Source organism: Gambusia affinis, linkage group LG10 (genome assembly GCF_019740435.1).
Source record: "Gambusia affinis linkage group LG10, SWU_Gaff_1.0, whole genome shotgun sequence".
Lineage (NCBI taxonomy): Eukaryota > Metazoa > Chordata > Actinopteri > Cyprinodontiformes > Poeciliidae > Gambusia > Gambusia affinis.
In genome coordinates this window covers 19,703,139-19,719,177 of record NC_057877.1, presented here as the reverse complement: position 1 = coordinate 19,719,177, position 16,039 = coordinate 19,703,139, and the positions used below count along the sequence as shown (strand labels likewise).

Genomic DNA, 16,039 nt, shown 5'->3' with positions numbered 1-16,039 from the left:
TGATAGATGGCTGCCCTGACTTTGGATAAAGTGGAGCAACACCAGCAGTTCCTCAACCATCAATGGTTTGAGGAACTGTAGAAATGTCAAACTGAACCCCAACCATCTTGGGTTCTGTGCATCTGCACCATTTCTACAGGCTCTGACATCATCCATCCATCCATTTTCTGTTCACCCTTCTCCCTAATGGGGTCGGCAGGGTTGCTGGTGCCTATCTCCAGCTGCGTTCCGGGCGAGAGGTGGGGTTCACCCTGGACAGGTCGCCAGTCTGTCGCAGGCTCTGACATCATAACAATCAAATTAAATTTAAAAAAGTAATCTTTTAGTATAATATTAGACAACTTTCTTCTACATTTTGTATTTAGTTTAAGTCAGGTGGGACCTAAAACATCAACACAATGGTTGTACCTCACATCCTGGACACACCTGTGTGTGGTGGTTTTTGAAGAAGTCACAGTTCACACCTTCTGGAGTATCACCAAAATCTCTAATAGTCTTTGCTTCACAATTCTGTCAAGGTTGTGATTATCCCCATTCCAACAGTTTTTCCTTCCACCTAACTTTCTATTAATATCCTTAAGTTTAGCATTGTGAACAGCCTGCTTCTTTAACAGTGACTTGACTTGCCCAATAGTCTTTGTAAAGACTATTCAGATCATAATGTGGACAAAAGGTAACATTTATATATTGAACATTTATATATATATTTTAATCAGTTTCATGTAATACTCTGATTTTCTCAGAAAGAAAAATGTGTGTTTCAATTATGTGGATGCTATGCCTGATATAACAGAAATAAATCTAAATGTGATGACATGAGTTAAATTACGGAAATTAAACCGATGATTCTCCAATCTTTTGAGAAAAACTAATTAGAATTTTTGTATAAATCTAAATGCAACATTTTTTTATAGATATTTTTAAACAGTGCTCTAGCAAAAATAAGTGGAGCAGACTACAGCTGTTTGATTTCATCTTGCTCCTGTATATAGGGGACAGACAAATGGCACCCGCTTCGAATATTATCAACCTATGGAGTCGCAGTTAGTGCATTTCAGACACCGCCCACCGGGGTCCAGAATATGGCACGGCTGCCTCAGGAAACCACAGTTATGACTTATTTGACTCAAGTAAGAGAGGAGAGCGACGATCTGCGTTGACAGGTAATAAAACTTTGAAACTTTTTCTGAAATAAATAAGGCGCATTTATCATCGAGGGAGCTGGGAGAGCGGCTGAGTTTGCGCATCGTGTATTAAGCCATAACGGGAAGTGAGATTTGACAAATTTTTCAACTGCTTGAAACTTTATGTTTTCTCGCATCCAGTTCATTTAGGAACCTGATTAGGTCGAATGTCTTATTACTTTAATAAAGCCTCGATATAAAAGCCTCTGTGCCTCTAAAATAGGTCCATGTGTCTGCTCCAATGTGCTAAATATACCAATGATTGTAATTGAAACTCTCGAGTGCTTTCAGACGCGTGCAGTTTCGCTTAAGAGGCAAGACCGTTTAATAAAAAAAAACCCCATGAATTTATGAATCAGAAAAAAGGAATAAATAACCAAATAAATACATAAAAAAAACTACAGTTGTTTATCGACTATGGAAACGACTTTGGATTTTGCTTCCCAGTTTTGTTCCCACAAATGCAAATTTTCTTTTGATACTACTATGACTCATTCACTAACGTTTACTAACTTTCAAATGTTGACGTATTTATCATTAACGTTAACATTGCCAGAAACTGATTAATAATTAGCTATTGTTTTTTTACTGCTCCTCATACAGCTAGGAACAAAAGATAAAAATGTATTTGGATTGAAAAACTCATTATACGAATACTGTACTCGACTTGAATGTCCACATCTAGAGGGTAATTCGGTATCCTCTTTTTAGATTGCATCAACTGTATGAGGTAAAAATTATGTCCTAAGAAAAATTTATAATTTGTGATTATCCGCGTGAAGACTTGGTTCTATTTATAACTTGTTCTTGTTCTGCTTATTCTATTATGTCAACCTGAAAGGGCTCAAACAATGAGAGGAAAAAGGAACTTTTGTTTCAAGTTATGGCCTCTTTTTATTTCCTAACTTTCTGTCAGGGGCTTTTCGAAAGTAGAAGTCACCATGTTGAAAAAAACTCTTAAAGGGATAATTAGTAGTCAAGAGCTGTCAGAAAGAGTTTTTTGAGGACACATCTCAGACAACTTAAACTTAAAAATGATGCACATTTGATGTATTTTTGTGCACACAATTGCTTTTGTATGACTGTTATTTAATCTGTGGCAATTTTCTCAAATTAATGACCGTCACTTTGGCATGCTGAGAGCAAGATGGCTGATTTCACATCCTTCCATTCAGCAGCTGAGTCTACCATACAGAACTGGATTTAACCCCTTGCAACTGGACTTTGTAGTCCAGCTAAGACAAAGCAAATAGATGTCATTTAAAGTACTATACTACTTAATACATATTGCATAAACCTGAACTGTCTTTCATAGATTGTGACAAGAATGTCAATTACTGATTCAGTTCCACCAGATTTGCAACAACAGCAGGAATCAGCAAACACCTGGTAAAAATGCATATCTGCTCAGCTCATCATGCAAATTATTTCTCAGTACAACTCAGTTCCTAAGAACAGTATTAAATGGCATAAAGAGGAGTATTGTTACTATGATGAGTTGATAGAGTGTCAGAACGAGTAGGAGCTTCTTAAAAGCACTATATAATCATGTGTTGTGTGTTAGGGGCTCTTCTGCTGACTGTGATCATTGAGTTGGGTTTTCGAATAAAGAAACTGAAAGACAAACATTGATCTTTAATTAGTGAAACAGACTCTCATTCTTTGATAACAGAAATTTCCACGACAATAACGTTACATCTATTATACCGCATAGCATTAACTGTAAAAAAAAAAAGTGTTACGAAGGTTACACCACTGCAAAAGTCACACTCTTCATTCCTATAAATGTAAAAACTAAGACCTGATGTTTAACAAACTGCACCATCCTATATGCCATCCTTATGAGTAGGTGACTTGAACAGACATGAGAAATTCTAAGATGTCTTTACACATAAAACAGATTAATCTTTAAAATGGACTGTACTCCATTTTAAATGTTTCAGGTTGAAGCAAGACATTCCTTCACTTTATTACTCTGTTAACGATCAACTACTTATAAATCAGTTATGGTTGGAATAAAATTGACAGTTTTCTCATTTGTAGCTCTTGCATCTTATCCTGGCACATATGTTTTTAAGTCTTGTTATTATGTAAATTATCAAGACTCCAAAAAGCAGAGGCACATATAAATTACCAGTCTCTGAACCTGCCCTGCTATTCTGTTAGCATGAGTTTTACAGTAGTCTGTTTAAGTTTCCATTTCCCCTTCGGACGATACTAAGCAACTTGGGACAGGCGCACACAATTTGTTCTTGCCTTATCTCTTGTACAATGATTTCTATGGAACAGTAGATACCGTTTGTGCTACTGCTGTCGGACAATGTGTTAGAAAGGTTGTAAAAGTCACACTCTTCATTCCTACAAATAAGGAATGAAAATTAAGATCTTATGTTGAGCAAACTGCCCCATCCTATATACTATTCTTATGAGTGTGACTTGAACGAACTAGAGAAATGAGGCTAGCGATAAGAGTTTAGGATTATGGTAATCCTAAACTCATCCTCATTGGAGGAATATGAATACTTGCTTAGAAATCAAGTGATCACATATTAGTATCTGATACATAGTATCTGTATTTAAAACAACAGTTTTACTTTGAATTTCTTCATGAAAAATATAGCTGGATGCTTTATGCCTGTTGTAGCTGATTGAGCAAAGCAGATAAATTGAAACCATGTGTTTATATTTGTTTCTATTATATTTCTACTTCTAAATTTTCTAGTGCCCCTCTTGCTGTGGACTGAAATAGTTTTCTTTGGCATTAGTTTTTAATAGAATACAAAATTTAGGAGAACGTGTCTGTCATGTTGTGTTACATTGTGAAAGCTAAATATGTTGCAACAACATTCTACATTTATTACCGTTACTTGGGGTGATAAGCAAAAATATTATAATCCAGCAGAGGTAGACAGATCCACAGGGTAAAACAAAAATGAGGGAGGTGATGAGTGTAGCAAGACATAAAACCAATTAAACAGAGTGAAAGCTCTGAAGGAAAAATCTGCAAAACAGATGAATGGAAGTTAATAAGTAGCAAAAGACAAACATACAGAGATCAGAAAACATACCACGCCAACAAGAGATTGACAAAAATAACATTTAAAAATATGAGACAAAGACACTCTGTAGTAACAAACAACCAGGCAGTAAAGAGACCATAGACTAGAATGCTTCTCTCCAACCATGATAAATCTACAAATAATACTTCTATAGCAATTTTTAAAGAGCCTTTTTGTGTCTAACCAACACTACCTGAAATTAAGGAACCCCAAAGTACTGAAAAAAACTAAACGACTGAAGTCAAACCAATGTTTTCATTAGTTTGTCTTCAAGGCAAAATTTCCCACTCTGGCATATTTGCTGCCAATAAGATGTTCTAAATACTCGACAACTTCACTTAACGGGGTTTATATGTTAATTTAAGAAATAAGACTATTATAGTTTTTCCTTTATGTTATAAAAACTAAAAAATATTGTATAGACTGAATCTGGATTCTGCGTCAGTCAAATCCACAGTGTGGATTTAAGCCACACTGTGGATTAATGCCAATATAAGATGAAGTAATACTTGGGTGTGTGATGGCAAATCAATTCTTCTTACATTTGTTAAAAATGGTTGGAATAAATTAGAGTATATGGGCAGGGTCACATATTGAGTCATTAGATGAAAAGTATGCTCCTACTACCAAGACAACTTGACACAAACAAAACCCATTTTGCAAATCATCTTTCTCAAAGCTAAAGCAGAAGTTTGAATCCCTCTAAACAGTAGCACAGTTTAAGAATCAAAACAGTTACTAAAGCCATTTTATTACATTTCGTTTATTTTTTATTTATTTTCTGGAAATTGGTAATTGTTTGCCAACCTGTATGGGTACAATTAAGAACTAAAGTAACATTGAATTTAAGCCTAGAATGACATTCGATCATGTTCTCATCTTTTATGTAGTTTTGAGGGCTGTTTTGACATGTAATGTTTTAGGTGAAAGATTCAGCACATTTCACTAACGTGCTAACGGCTTTTCTCTTGTATCAAAGATCTGATTAGGAGATGTCATCACGTCTCCATAAGGACGCCAGTAGAGCTGATAAACGTGATAAGTTGCATCCGGACTCATGTCCACAGTGCTTCACTCATACAGTTTATGATCTGGCCTTATTCCAAATTTCATAAAAATAAGAAACACTTGATTATGACAATGTAGTAATAAAATGTTCTTTTTAGATTTACTGAAAAAAAGAAAACCAACAAATCCCATTTATGGACGCAAGTATTCACAAACTTTGCTGAAGGGAGCTAATCTTGTGGCATATAAATTGTGATAAGAGTCTGCCAATTATTTTTGAGGCTTTAATTTCCAGATGCTTCATTTTGCTCTTCTATAAGAGCAAAAGGAAGCATTGGCCACCATTTTTCTAGATAGACTATATATCTCTGTACTGTTTATTGATATTTTTTGGTTCTCTATGAAACTCTTTATTCCTGCATTTGAATCATCCTCTCCAACAAAACAAACACCTACATTGAATTGTTTTCCTTTGATTTTTATTTCTATAATGCCAGTTTTGACTATATGAATGAAGCATTGACTATAGCTGGGAGTTAAAAAATACCTGATTTTTTAATGTTTTACTTAATCTTCAAAGCTTTAAATGATGTAAAAGGAAATGCTTTTTTCTATCCTGTATATGCAGTTTGATATATTTACTGTACATGGAAAGATTATTGTGACCTAAGGGAGAAAAATGGGGGTGCAGGGGAAAACTAACTATAAAGGCAATTTATTTCCTTTGGATATGATTTGATTTTGTTTTGCTAAAATGATATAACAAAAGAATATTAGAAGGAAAGAAATCATGAAAAATTTGAAATCCTCCCACGTTACACAGCCCGGCTAAAATGCTGCTTTGTTAGTTTCCAAACGGCATCTTTATAAAACACAAAAAAAGATATAACCAAAGTGTGAGGGTTTTTCATTGTGCCCTTTGAGGTTTTCTGTTAGCCCTCATCCTGTTTCCTCCTAGACATGATTGGTTAAACTGTGATTCTAAACTGGCCTCAGAAATTACTGTTGGTAACTTTTTGATTGATTGGTGACCTGCTGTGGGGAAATCCTACCTATCTTCCCTAAAGACACTTTGTCATTCTGTAAATTAGCAACAGCTTCAGAAGGTTTTTAATCTTTATATTGCTGCCTGGACATGCAAATAGTTACATGTAAACTAATATGAATAATTACCAGCCAACATTAACAAGCAAGATATATTCTTGAGAGTCTTATCCATGACTAAATGAAATTACTTTTACTATTTATTGCAACCTTCAGAGATCCAATGCATTTTTCAAGACCTGCACTCTTACTGCATAGATTAGAGCATGCCAATGGCATTTTATTTTTATTATTATTATTATTATTATTATTATTATTATTATTATTATTATTATTATTATTATTATTATTATTATTATTATTATTATTATTATATATTTTTTTTTTGTTGGCTCTAGTGGCCCTTATTTGAAAGTAGTTTGACAGGAAAGAGGGTCGTCTGGATCCAGTGTATTTTGGCTTGTTCCCTAGTTCAACACACTCAAATAAATCATTAGTAAGCCTGTGCAGAATATTATGACAAGCTGCAGAAACAGTTGGATCTTTTGAATCAACTGTGTTGAAGCAAAGATACTTCTAAAACGGGCAGGATATCGAGCCTTGAGGAGCTGAACACCCATGTTTTACATGAAGAATTGAACTAGAAAATACTACGAGAGCTTTTCAAATCTGTAACATTTCAGTTGTTAGCCACAGATTAACAGTGTGACACATTAGCGAGTCATAGGAGCCTAGCATTGTTGATGGTTCAAATACGGAAACCACAAAGGGTGTTATTTGTTCTTTTGTCTGTTTAGACCGGAAATTGTACTTGCTGCATGCCATTGTATTGAGTACAATGGCAACATTAAGGTCAGAAAAGAGATTTACAAGGATAAAACAACGTAAAAAATCTGATGCAGATTATTTTACTTAGTCATGAATGAGGGGAATTGTTAAATTGTTAAAGGCTACATTTAAAAAAAAAGAAAAAAGAAGCCAATTCTCAGAGATTCTAATCCAGAGGTGCCATGATTAAAATTAAATAATAAGTAGTGGTAATTGTAATATATTCAATTATTTAAAATAGTCATTCCTAAAGAGAACTGAATTTAATTTTTTTAAATCAGAATAACAAACCTGTGTGATGTAACTGCTGGTAGAACTGCACATTTTCAGATCATTGATCAACAAATAGTAAAAAAATAAGAATAATTTCAGATCCTTAAAATAACATACTATCAGGATGTTGGAAAAAAACTCATCAAAGCAAGAACTGCAACAATGCCTGGTTCTTTTGTAGTGTCCTAAATATAATGTATGTAGTTATTATACTTGCTCATATTCAAATGTAAAAACAAGTATTTTTATGGCGTGCTTATTTACAAGTGGGTCCTTTTTATATTAAGTTATCTTAGATATAGTCAGTTTAATTAATTATTTTATAATTGTTTCAAATGGAAGTGGATTGAATCATAGGGCCAAAGTACATAACACATAAAACAGCTTCTGGCTCCATGTTGCGAAACACGAATGCACTAATGCCTGTGTGACAATGTGGTAAATTGTTTGTCAATTAAGGTCCTTGATTGTGGGAGGCGCTTCTGATTACATGACCACCTGGATTGTATATAAGGAGTGCCGCTCCACTCATGAGATCATGGCTGACGCAAGAACCAGGCCCAGCCGAGATCCTGACTCAGAGATCGCTTGACACGTTTTGGGAGTTGGGAGCAGAGACCTGTGGGGACCAACTGGGTCCATGACTGGGGAAAGACCAGGCTGAGGGCTTATCAGGTCTTGGGCTACTGCCCATTGCTCCCCTAGACAATCGGTTTTTATAAATAAATGCCTCTGAAGGGCTAAAAATGTTTCTGGTTGCCGTGTGTCCTCCTTATTTTTTGTTGCGGCCATCCGAGCCGGGCCATTTCAGCTTTCCAAACAAATTTTTCAAAGTGGCATAAAAAATGAACTCAAAATATGATGCTTATTTAAAAAAAAAATTAAATAAAACTTACACTTATGAAAGTAATCATGGACAACAATAACAAGCATGGAACTTGGAGCAGAAAGTGGAATACAGTACAATCATGAGAGCAGAATACAAATTAATCCAAAACTGAACAATGAACTTAAATAACAAGAAAATCAGGTGAGTGGTATGAACTTGATGTGCAAACCACAGCTAGGTTGAATAAGCGTAATCACTGATTCAGGGTAGTAAAGTCCATGAGAACCAAGTAGACAGAGCAGAAGAAATCAGAAAGAGCTGTAGCAAGAAGAAAATGGAGGAAGGAAAGACGATAATTAACCCAGAAGCGAAACTAAGACAAAAAACCACAAGCAGAAATAGACGTAACAGTTATCTAAGAAAAATCATCTCAAATATGCACGAATCAGAAGATAGATTAACCCAATATGCATGTTTTTCAACTGTGAGAGGAAGGTAGAAAACTCATACATGCACACAGGGAGAAAACGCAATATATTTACAAAGGCCAAGATTTGAACATTAGACTTTCATGCTGCAAGGCTTCAGTGATGATGCTGGAGATTCAGATGCAAAGGACTCAGTGGTTTGCTATCTATGATATATTCCTGCCCAAAGTCAAGCTTGAGCGAATCTTTTCATGTTGATGAGAAAATTAATTATGTTCCTCTTCTCTGTTTGTTCATTGGTTTTGACAAATCTGTTGAAACGGGCAAACTTAGCACACTTTGTATCAGAAGCCAGACTCTTACTAAATACTTTGGCTGTGAGGAAATCTTGTTTCTACAAATCAACTCCGAAATTGAAAATGCCCGACCCAACATGCATGATTCACCTAAACATGGTTCAGGTGAAGCATGTTTATGATTTCAACAGGCTGTTTATCATTAGCATTTGTTGTAAGCAACACAGATTTTTATTTTTAGTTTTATTTTTTTTAGCCAAAACTACATTAACAAGTTATTTTTCTGCCAAGATCCTGCATTGTTCACACATTTCCTTTCTACTGGTGTCTTTGTCATTCCTGCTCGACTATTAACTCAAAGCAGTCAAGTTGTTTATCACAATAAGTAGTCGCTGAGTACACAGCCTCCTTCTTCTCTAGAGACTTGTAACATGGGTCTTGAAATCAGTAACTAATTGAAAACATATTGCAACCTTGGTGATCATTCCCACTGGACTCTGTTCTCTAAACCACAGCAAAATGTCTCCCTTGCAGCTGAGCCTTAATTCTATCTCACCACCAAATCCACTCCACCAGAGCTTACTTAAAATATGATTTTTTTTTATTTTTCTCCTTATTAATTTTCCAGTCAATGTGGGATCACTGTGTCACTTAGTGACAGTGGTAGAATTTTTTTGTTTCTTTACAAAATCCTGATTGGGAAATTGACAGAAAAGAATTAGTGACCAAATGTTGTATTTGTTCACTGACAAGGGATTCAAATATCTTTGTGATCCCAAATACTTTAGAAATGAACTCATTATTATTTAAAGTTGGATCTCCTCGTTTTGAGAGGGAAATAACAAAAATAAAATTTTCAACTTAAAAATTACATTGGTAAACAATCTGAGATTACAAATTAGACTCAAAGGAGCAGCTACAATTTCAAAAGCCAACTTTAGGTTCCAGTTTATCTGGAGTTTGGGTTTTTCTTTTTTTCTAGCTTTAACTACCTCTGCTAGAGAAAAAGGTGTTAAATTAAAAATCTGTACATTTCCTCTGGTTCCACCAGCCAGTGATGAAGCATCCCTTTACACTGCAGTTGAGCAAAAACTAAAATTATTTTTAAACAGCACAGATGGAAACAAGAGTCATTCCTGACTCTTGTTCTTGCAGAGCAAATCAAGCAGATTTACTTGCACATCTGCTTTAACATTAACATTCACCACTTCCTTGGTTATTAGCGGAAGTTGTACCTATTTTGTATATGCTAAAGGTTTTTGGGGTGTATTTTTTTCCGTAAATATTTCTGAAATGAGAAAATTAATGACAAGGTGGAATCCTTGTCATAAATTTTCTATAGTGCTTGTTAAATTACAGACAAAGTAAAAATAATATTTAAAAGACCCTAAAGAAATGCACATTTTAGAACTTTTAGAATAAGAACTTCATAGTTGTCTTGGTTTGCTATTACACTAAAACCCAATAAAATACATTAAAGATCACAAAATGGATGAATATTTGTTTAGGTTTCTGTACTTTTTACACTGTCAGTATCTACTTTCAATCTGAGATGGAGGTTCTGAAGCAAAAAACAAACAAACAAACTGACACAGTGTGTTTGTAATGAGCTCCAGACTTGGGTGTGGGAGTATATTTCTCTGGTCATGAAAACCCCAGAAAGAATGCAGCAGGATGTTTATTAGGTGATTAATGCTGACCATCCGCAGATTTCCACACTCAGCTCTTGAAACAGTAATTTGGCCTGCAGAACCAGTTCACCTGTATTGACCAATAGCTGAGTATTTATCTTAATCTGATTAACCATCGGGAAAACCTTCATGTATTTTTTGATTCACAAGCACAGTCAAGTATTTACCTAGATACTTTCATTATATTAACTATTTATTGTGTTTCCATATTTTGTATTTTCTTGTTCTTGTTAGTGTCATCTGTTTTAATTAAGCCTGTGTTTTGTCTCCACTTCAGAGCTTCAAAGATGAGAAAAATCAAGACAAGAATTTTCTTAGTTGTTGGAGTCTTTGGCCTGCTGGCTTTCCATTTCTTTAGGTACTCTGATCATCAGAAAACTTTCCAGAAGAACACTGCCGAGAATAACAAACAAAAAAAGACACTCGGCAAAAACATCTCTTACGGACACTCTTGGGAAAAATGCCAGCAAAATCTGACTGCAGCCAACATCTCAGGGTTCTCAGATCTTCCTCAGAATATCAAAGACTTTCTCTTCTATCGTCACTGTCGACATTTCCCCATGCTTCTGGATCTCCCTGATAAATGTGGAGGAGCTGAGAAATCGGGAGACGTCTTCCTTCTGCTGGTCATCAAGAGCTCCCCGGCCAACTACGAACGGCGGGAGGTGCTACGGAAAACATGGGGTAAAGAGAGGTTATACAATGGCATGTTGATTCGAAGGATCTTCATTTCCGGAGTTTCAGGTGACGGTTATGAAAAAGAAAGACTGAACAATCTCCTGAAGCTGGAGCAAAAGGAGCACAGAGATGTCCTCCAGTGGGACTTCAGTGACACGTTTTACAACCTCACTTTGAAGCAAATACTGTTCCTGGAATGGATGGAGAGAAACTGTCCGAATGCTCGCTTCCTCCTGAATGGGGACGACGATGTGTTTGCCCACACAAACAACATGGTTGTGTATCTGCAAAGCCTCAAGGGAAATAACGGGAGCAGCCACCTCTTCACTGGTCATCTGATCCAGAATGTGGGGCCCATCAGAGCGACACAGAGCAAATATTTTATCCCAGTTCAGGTTCAGAAATCAGACTCATACCCTCCGTATTGTGGCGGAGGGGGCTTCCTTCTGTCAGGATACACAGCAATGCTTATATACCGCATGTCCAAATCCATACAGATTCTTCCCATCGATGATGTTTACATGGGGATGTGTCTGGCCAAAGCCGGACTTGGCCCGTCCTCACACATGGGTGTGAAGACAGCGGGGCTGCACATTCCCTTCAACAAAATAGACAAATTGAGTCCGTGCTTCTATAAAGACGTTTTGCTGGTGCACAGATTCCTCCCAGCTCAGATGTACTTGATGTGGCACAGCACACAGAACCCAAAACTAAAATGTAATGACGCTTAGAAAAGGCATAACACAACTGAACAATGTCTCATTTAGAAGAATGGAGCTTATTAATTGTACACCACCTCAAGTGACCATGCACTTGAATAGAAATTTGCATGGACAGAAACTTTGCACTGGTACAGACTACTGGATCATTTCTGTCGGTCAGGTGAACTTAAAATATTGTTCTGTCCTAATGAATGTTATTTCAGTGATTCATTAAGATTCTGGACAAGTTTCTCAGGGGTTGCTTTGCATGTTCTATGCACGTGTTATTCAGATCTTGTTAGCTGTGTAATACCAGAGAGATTGAGACCAACAATAAATCTTAAAACCACAAATTACAAAATGCTAATTGAAAAACTTTAAAGTATAGGAAGGAAGCAATAGGTGATTCTCACGTAAATGTTTTTGAATATTACAGTGTTTTTTTGTAATATTCAAAACACTGACCTTTATACACCTTTTGCAGTATGAAGATTGGGGCTTTAAAGGAAACATCCACCTTTCTTTATCTTGTTTGTAACTATGCAAGCAAGGAGATTAGACAGTAGATCATTTTATGGATTGACAAGACTACAGAATAATTTAGAATAATTGTTTTTTTCTGTTTTATTGTACTCTGACAGCAATGGCTTAACTTCTTATTTTCTTTTTCACAGATTCGTAACCATTAACGTCTTAGAGGACGTTTACTGGATTTAAACTTCCAAGCTTTTCACCAGGCCAATTTTTCCACTCGCATGTTGCAGCTGATATTAATCTATTTATTTGTAGCGTTACAGTTCACTAACTGAACATTATTGGTTGAGTTGAAAGAAAAGATACCAGCACAAGCCTTTTACCTACCTCTTTGTGAGTTCAAGGAGCAAGGGTTAAAAAGCATTTAACAAAAACATATGTGGGCTGCATACGTCCGCATGAAATTTCTGGATATTTAATCTACTATTAAGTAAGCATTGAGCAATTCTTCTTATGTTGTACTACAGCTGTGTGTTAGTTGTATTTACAGTGGCTCTAAACATTTTATATTTTTAATATGAGACATAAAGAAAGGTTACAACCACTACTTCTTAAAACAATTTTATTCAATTTCAGCACTCAGTCTTCTTCAGTTAATTCTGTTCCTACCATCAATTGTGGTGAAGATGATGAATATAAGCTAAAGATCAACTTTGTTAGCAGGTTCTTCCTTTTTTTTGCTTAGTTTTCTCTAAGGTTACAACTTTATCACTCAGATATATTGTGTATATTCTTCCAAAATTTATGACATGACACATGAGCTGGTCAGAGTGCAAAAGGAGCTTGCGATTTTTTAGAAGACTTTTGCTTATGTAAGTTACACATTAAAAGTTTGAAAATCTTTTTCAATTATCTAAATTTTTTAAATCTCAAAAATGTGAAATTTTAGCAGCAGTGTGTTATCTCCGGATAACAAATTAATTGACTTGAAAAATGAAAACATTTCCTTGTAAATGGTCTGCAAAAAATACAGAAAATACCATATAAAGCACTTTGATTCAATATTGATAAATACTACTACAGAAGTTTATAAGAAAGTACGACACAGAAGCCAAAGACAATGATTTCAGCCTTTTGCAAAGCACTATAAGATGTTTTATTACAGAGCAACTGAGAAGATAATCTTTTTATATATATTTTTTTGTTTTGTATCTTGTCCTTTATTCATATCTGTAATAATTTCCCAGGTTGAATATATTTTTCAAATGATATTTTGACTGCTATAATATAAAAGCCAGTTGACGTTGGTTTGTGTTGCATCGCCTTACACTTGAGTCACAGTTTTTCCTCTAGACTATAAAAATTATTCTTTATGAAAAACTGAAAAATTGATCATGAGCTGTTGTTTTGGTCAATATTTATTGTGGAAATGATTAATGTGTTTCTACATCAAAATGACTATGCATTCAACTATACAGACATCTGCGGTGTGTTGTTTCCTAATTACCAATCAATATGAACTGTTTGCTCTGACAAGTAAACTTTTAATTTCCTGTGTGAATTAAATTTCCTAATGGACTGGGATTTGAGGAATTGTGAAAATTGTATCTATTATATATTTTTTATAATAAAACTCTTTGAAATAATGTGTGGTTTGTGTATGTTAAAACATGCTACTATTTAATAAAACATTTTCACCATTTACGTTATATAGTTTTTTCCTTTCCATAGCATGGCTAAAAGAAAACACTGAATGTTTATCTTAGATTGATTTTCTAGATAAATACTTCAGTCATCAAAGCAGAACTGAACAAACATATCTATATTTGGTGACCGTTTTTTCACAGGGCATTGTAAATGACTCTTTGTCCTTCTGAGTGGACGTTTAATCTCTTATAACAGGACACAAAGCCAGATGTGTTTCATTGTTTAATCTTTTTGAAACTCCTAACTATGTCTTTCCTCAATCCAGAGTTTGAGGTATATCAGTCGAATAAATAAAAAGCAAAAGCAGAATGAATGATTAATAATGTGTGATTGGATCATTAAATCTTTAGCTTCAGGTAGCACACGTATGGTTTTCAGGAAGGCAAACAACAGTCAGTGTTTTGGTCAACATTATTGACTGTCCTGCCAAATGTCTCATTAGGTTATAATTCAACTATTTAAAGTTGTTGGATACTTATAGAGAAAATGGTGTTATAAGCCCTTCATTCTATCCTCCGTTGTCTATACCAGCTGGTTGTGTGGTTTGCATGGGAGTCATGGAGTGAGAGGCAGGGTACACCCTGGACAAGATGACTTTTCCCGTCTTTTTTTTTTTAATTTTTTGAAGTAGAAATTATACGTTTTGTGCAAAAAATTTATTTTCCTTCTTACCTGCACTGAAAGCTTAGGGGATTATTACATTAACAAAAGAATATCATGTACTTTTAACACAATAATTTTATGTTTGAAACAAAATGTGATAAAATCATGTTGGACAAACAAGAAATTCAACAATTTAACGTTTATGAAATTTAATCATGTTGAGATAACATGATTCATTATAGTCAAATTCATCTCCCTCCGAAGAGGGTCTAGCGAGATCAGGGGATCACGAAAGATTATGGAAGATCACGCAACCTAACTGGGAAAACTTCAAAGCGGTTTTAGTTACACATTGAACTATAGATATTTGTTTTTCTCTGCAGGGCACTATTGACATTTGAGAACTGCACTGTAACAAATGGCTGTAAAAACTACAGCACGAAAATACAGTAAGGTGGCTGGGTTTTGAAAACGCAGTCCTGTTGTACCTTTTCTAATTGCTGAGTGTTCTTTCTACCCTTTCACCCAGTCCTGTCTTAAAACACTTAATGTGATGTAACTTAAAAAATCTTTGAATTAACGTAATTAAATCACGGAAAGGATTTTCACACGATTAAATAGCTTTCTTTCAGCATGAAGCATGTTTGTTGAGCTGACTTAATTTTCATGAGTTGGATCAACTTATGTAGTGTGAAGGTAACATTGTAACATAAGTTAGTTTCCCGGGCGTGCTGTGGTGGTGCAGGGGTTTAGCATACCCCACGTTTGGAGGCCCTAGTCCTCGACGTGGATGTTGCTGGTTCGACTCCTGGTCCCAGCAACCTTTGCCACATGTCCTCACCCTCTTTCCTGTCTGCCTACTGTCGTAAAAAAAATATGAGCCAATAGAGCTGCAAAAACTCTGGAGAAAAAAAAATGTGGTTTCAACTGAAGCAATTTTATAAATTTGCATTAATCTTAATCAAGTAAAGTAAATTATTTGGTCCAAAACATTACAAATTAGTTGGGCTGGCTCTTTTAAATTACATTGGGTCCAACTACAGTAAATGACTTGAATCAACCTTAATAAATTAAATTGGAATAACCATAATATATTATTTAGAATCAACCATAGAATAACCATAATAGCATAAGTTGAGCCAAATAATTTTATTTAAATTAGATTAACCATAAATATATTAAGTTGAGTCAACAAGTTTGATTTAGAATCAACCGTAGAATAACTATAATAACATA

General features: G+C 35.1%; 1 protein-coding gene across 1 annotated transcript; it reads left to right on the top strand.

Annotated features, from left to right (window-relative positions):
• The first annotated feature begins 1,062 nt into the window (after positions 1–1,062).
• Positions 1,063–14,141, top strand: LOC122838850 (N-acetyllactosaminide beta-1,3-N-acetylglucosaminyltransferase 3-like). Its single transcript, XM_044129853.1, has 2 exons — positions 1,063–1,163; positions 10,918–14,141. The coding sequence occupies exon 2, from the start codon at positions 10,928–10,930 to the stop codon at positions 12,047–12,049; it is 1,122 nt and encodes a 373-aa protein (XP_043985788.1). The 5' UTR covers positions 1,063–1,163; positions 10,918–10,927; the 3' UTR covers positions 12,050–14,141.
• The last annotated feature ends 1,898 nt before the right edge of the window (positions 14,142–16,039 follow it).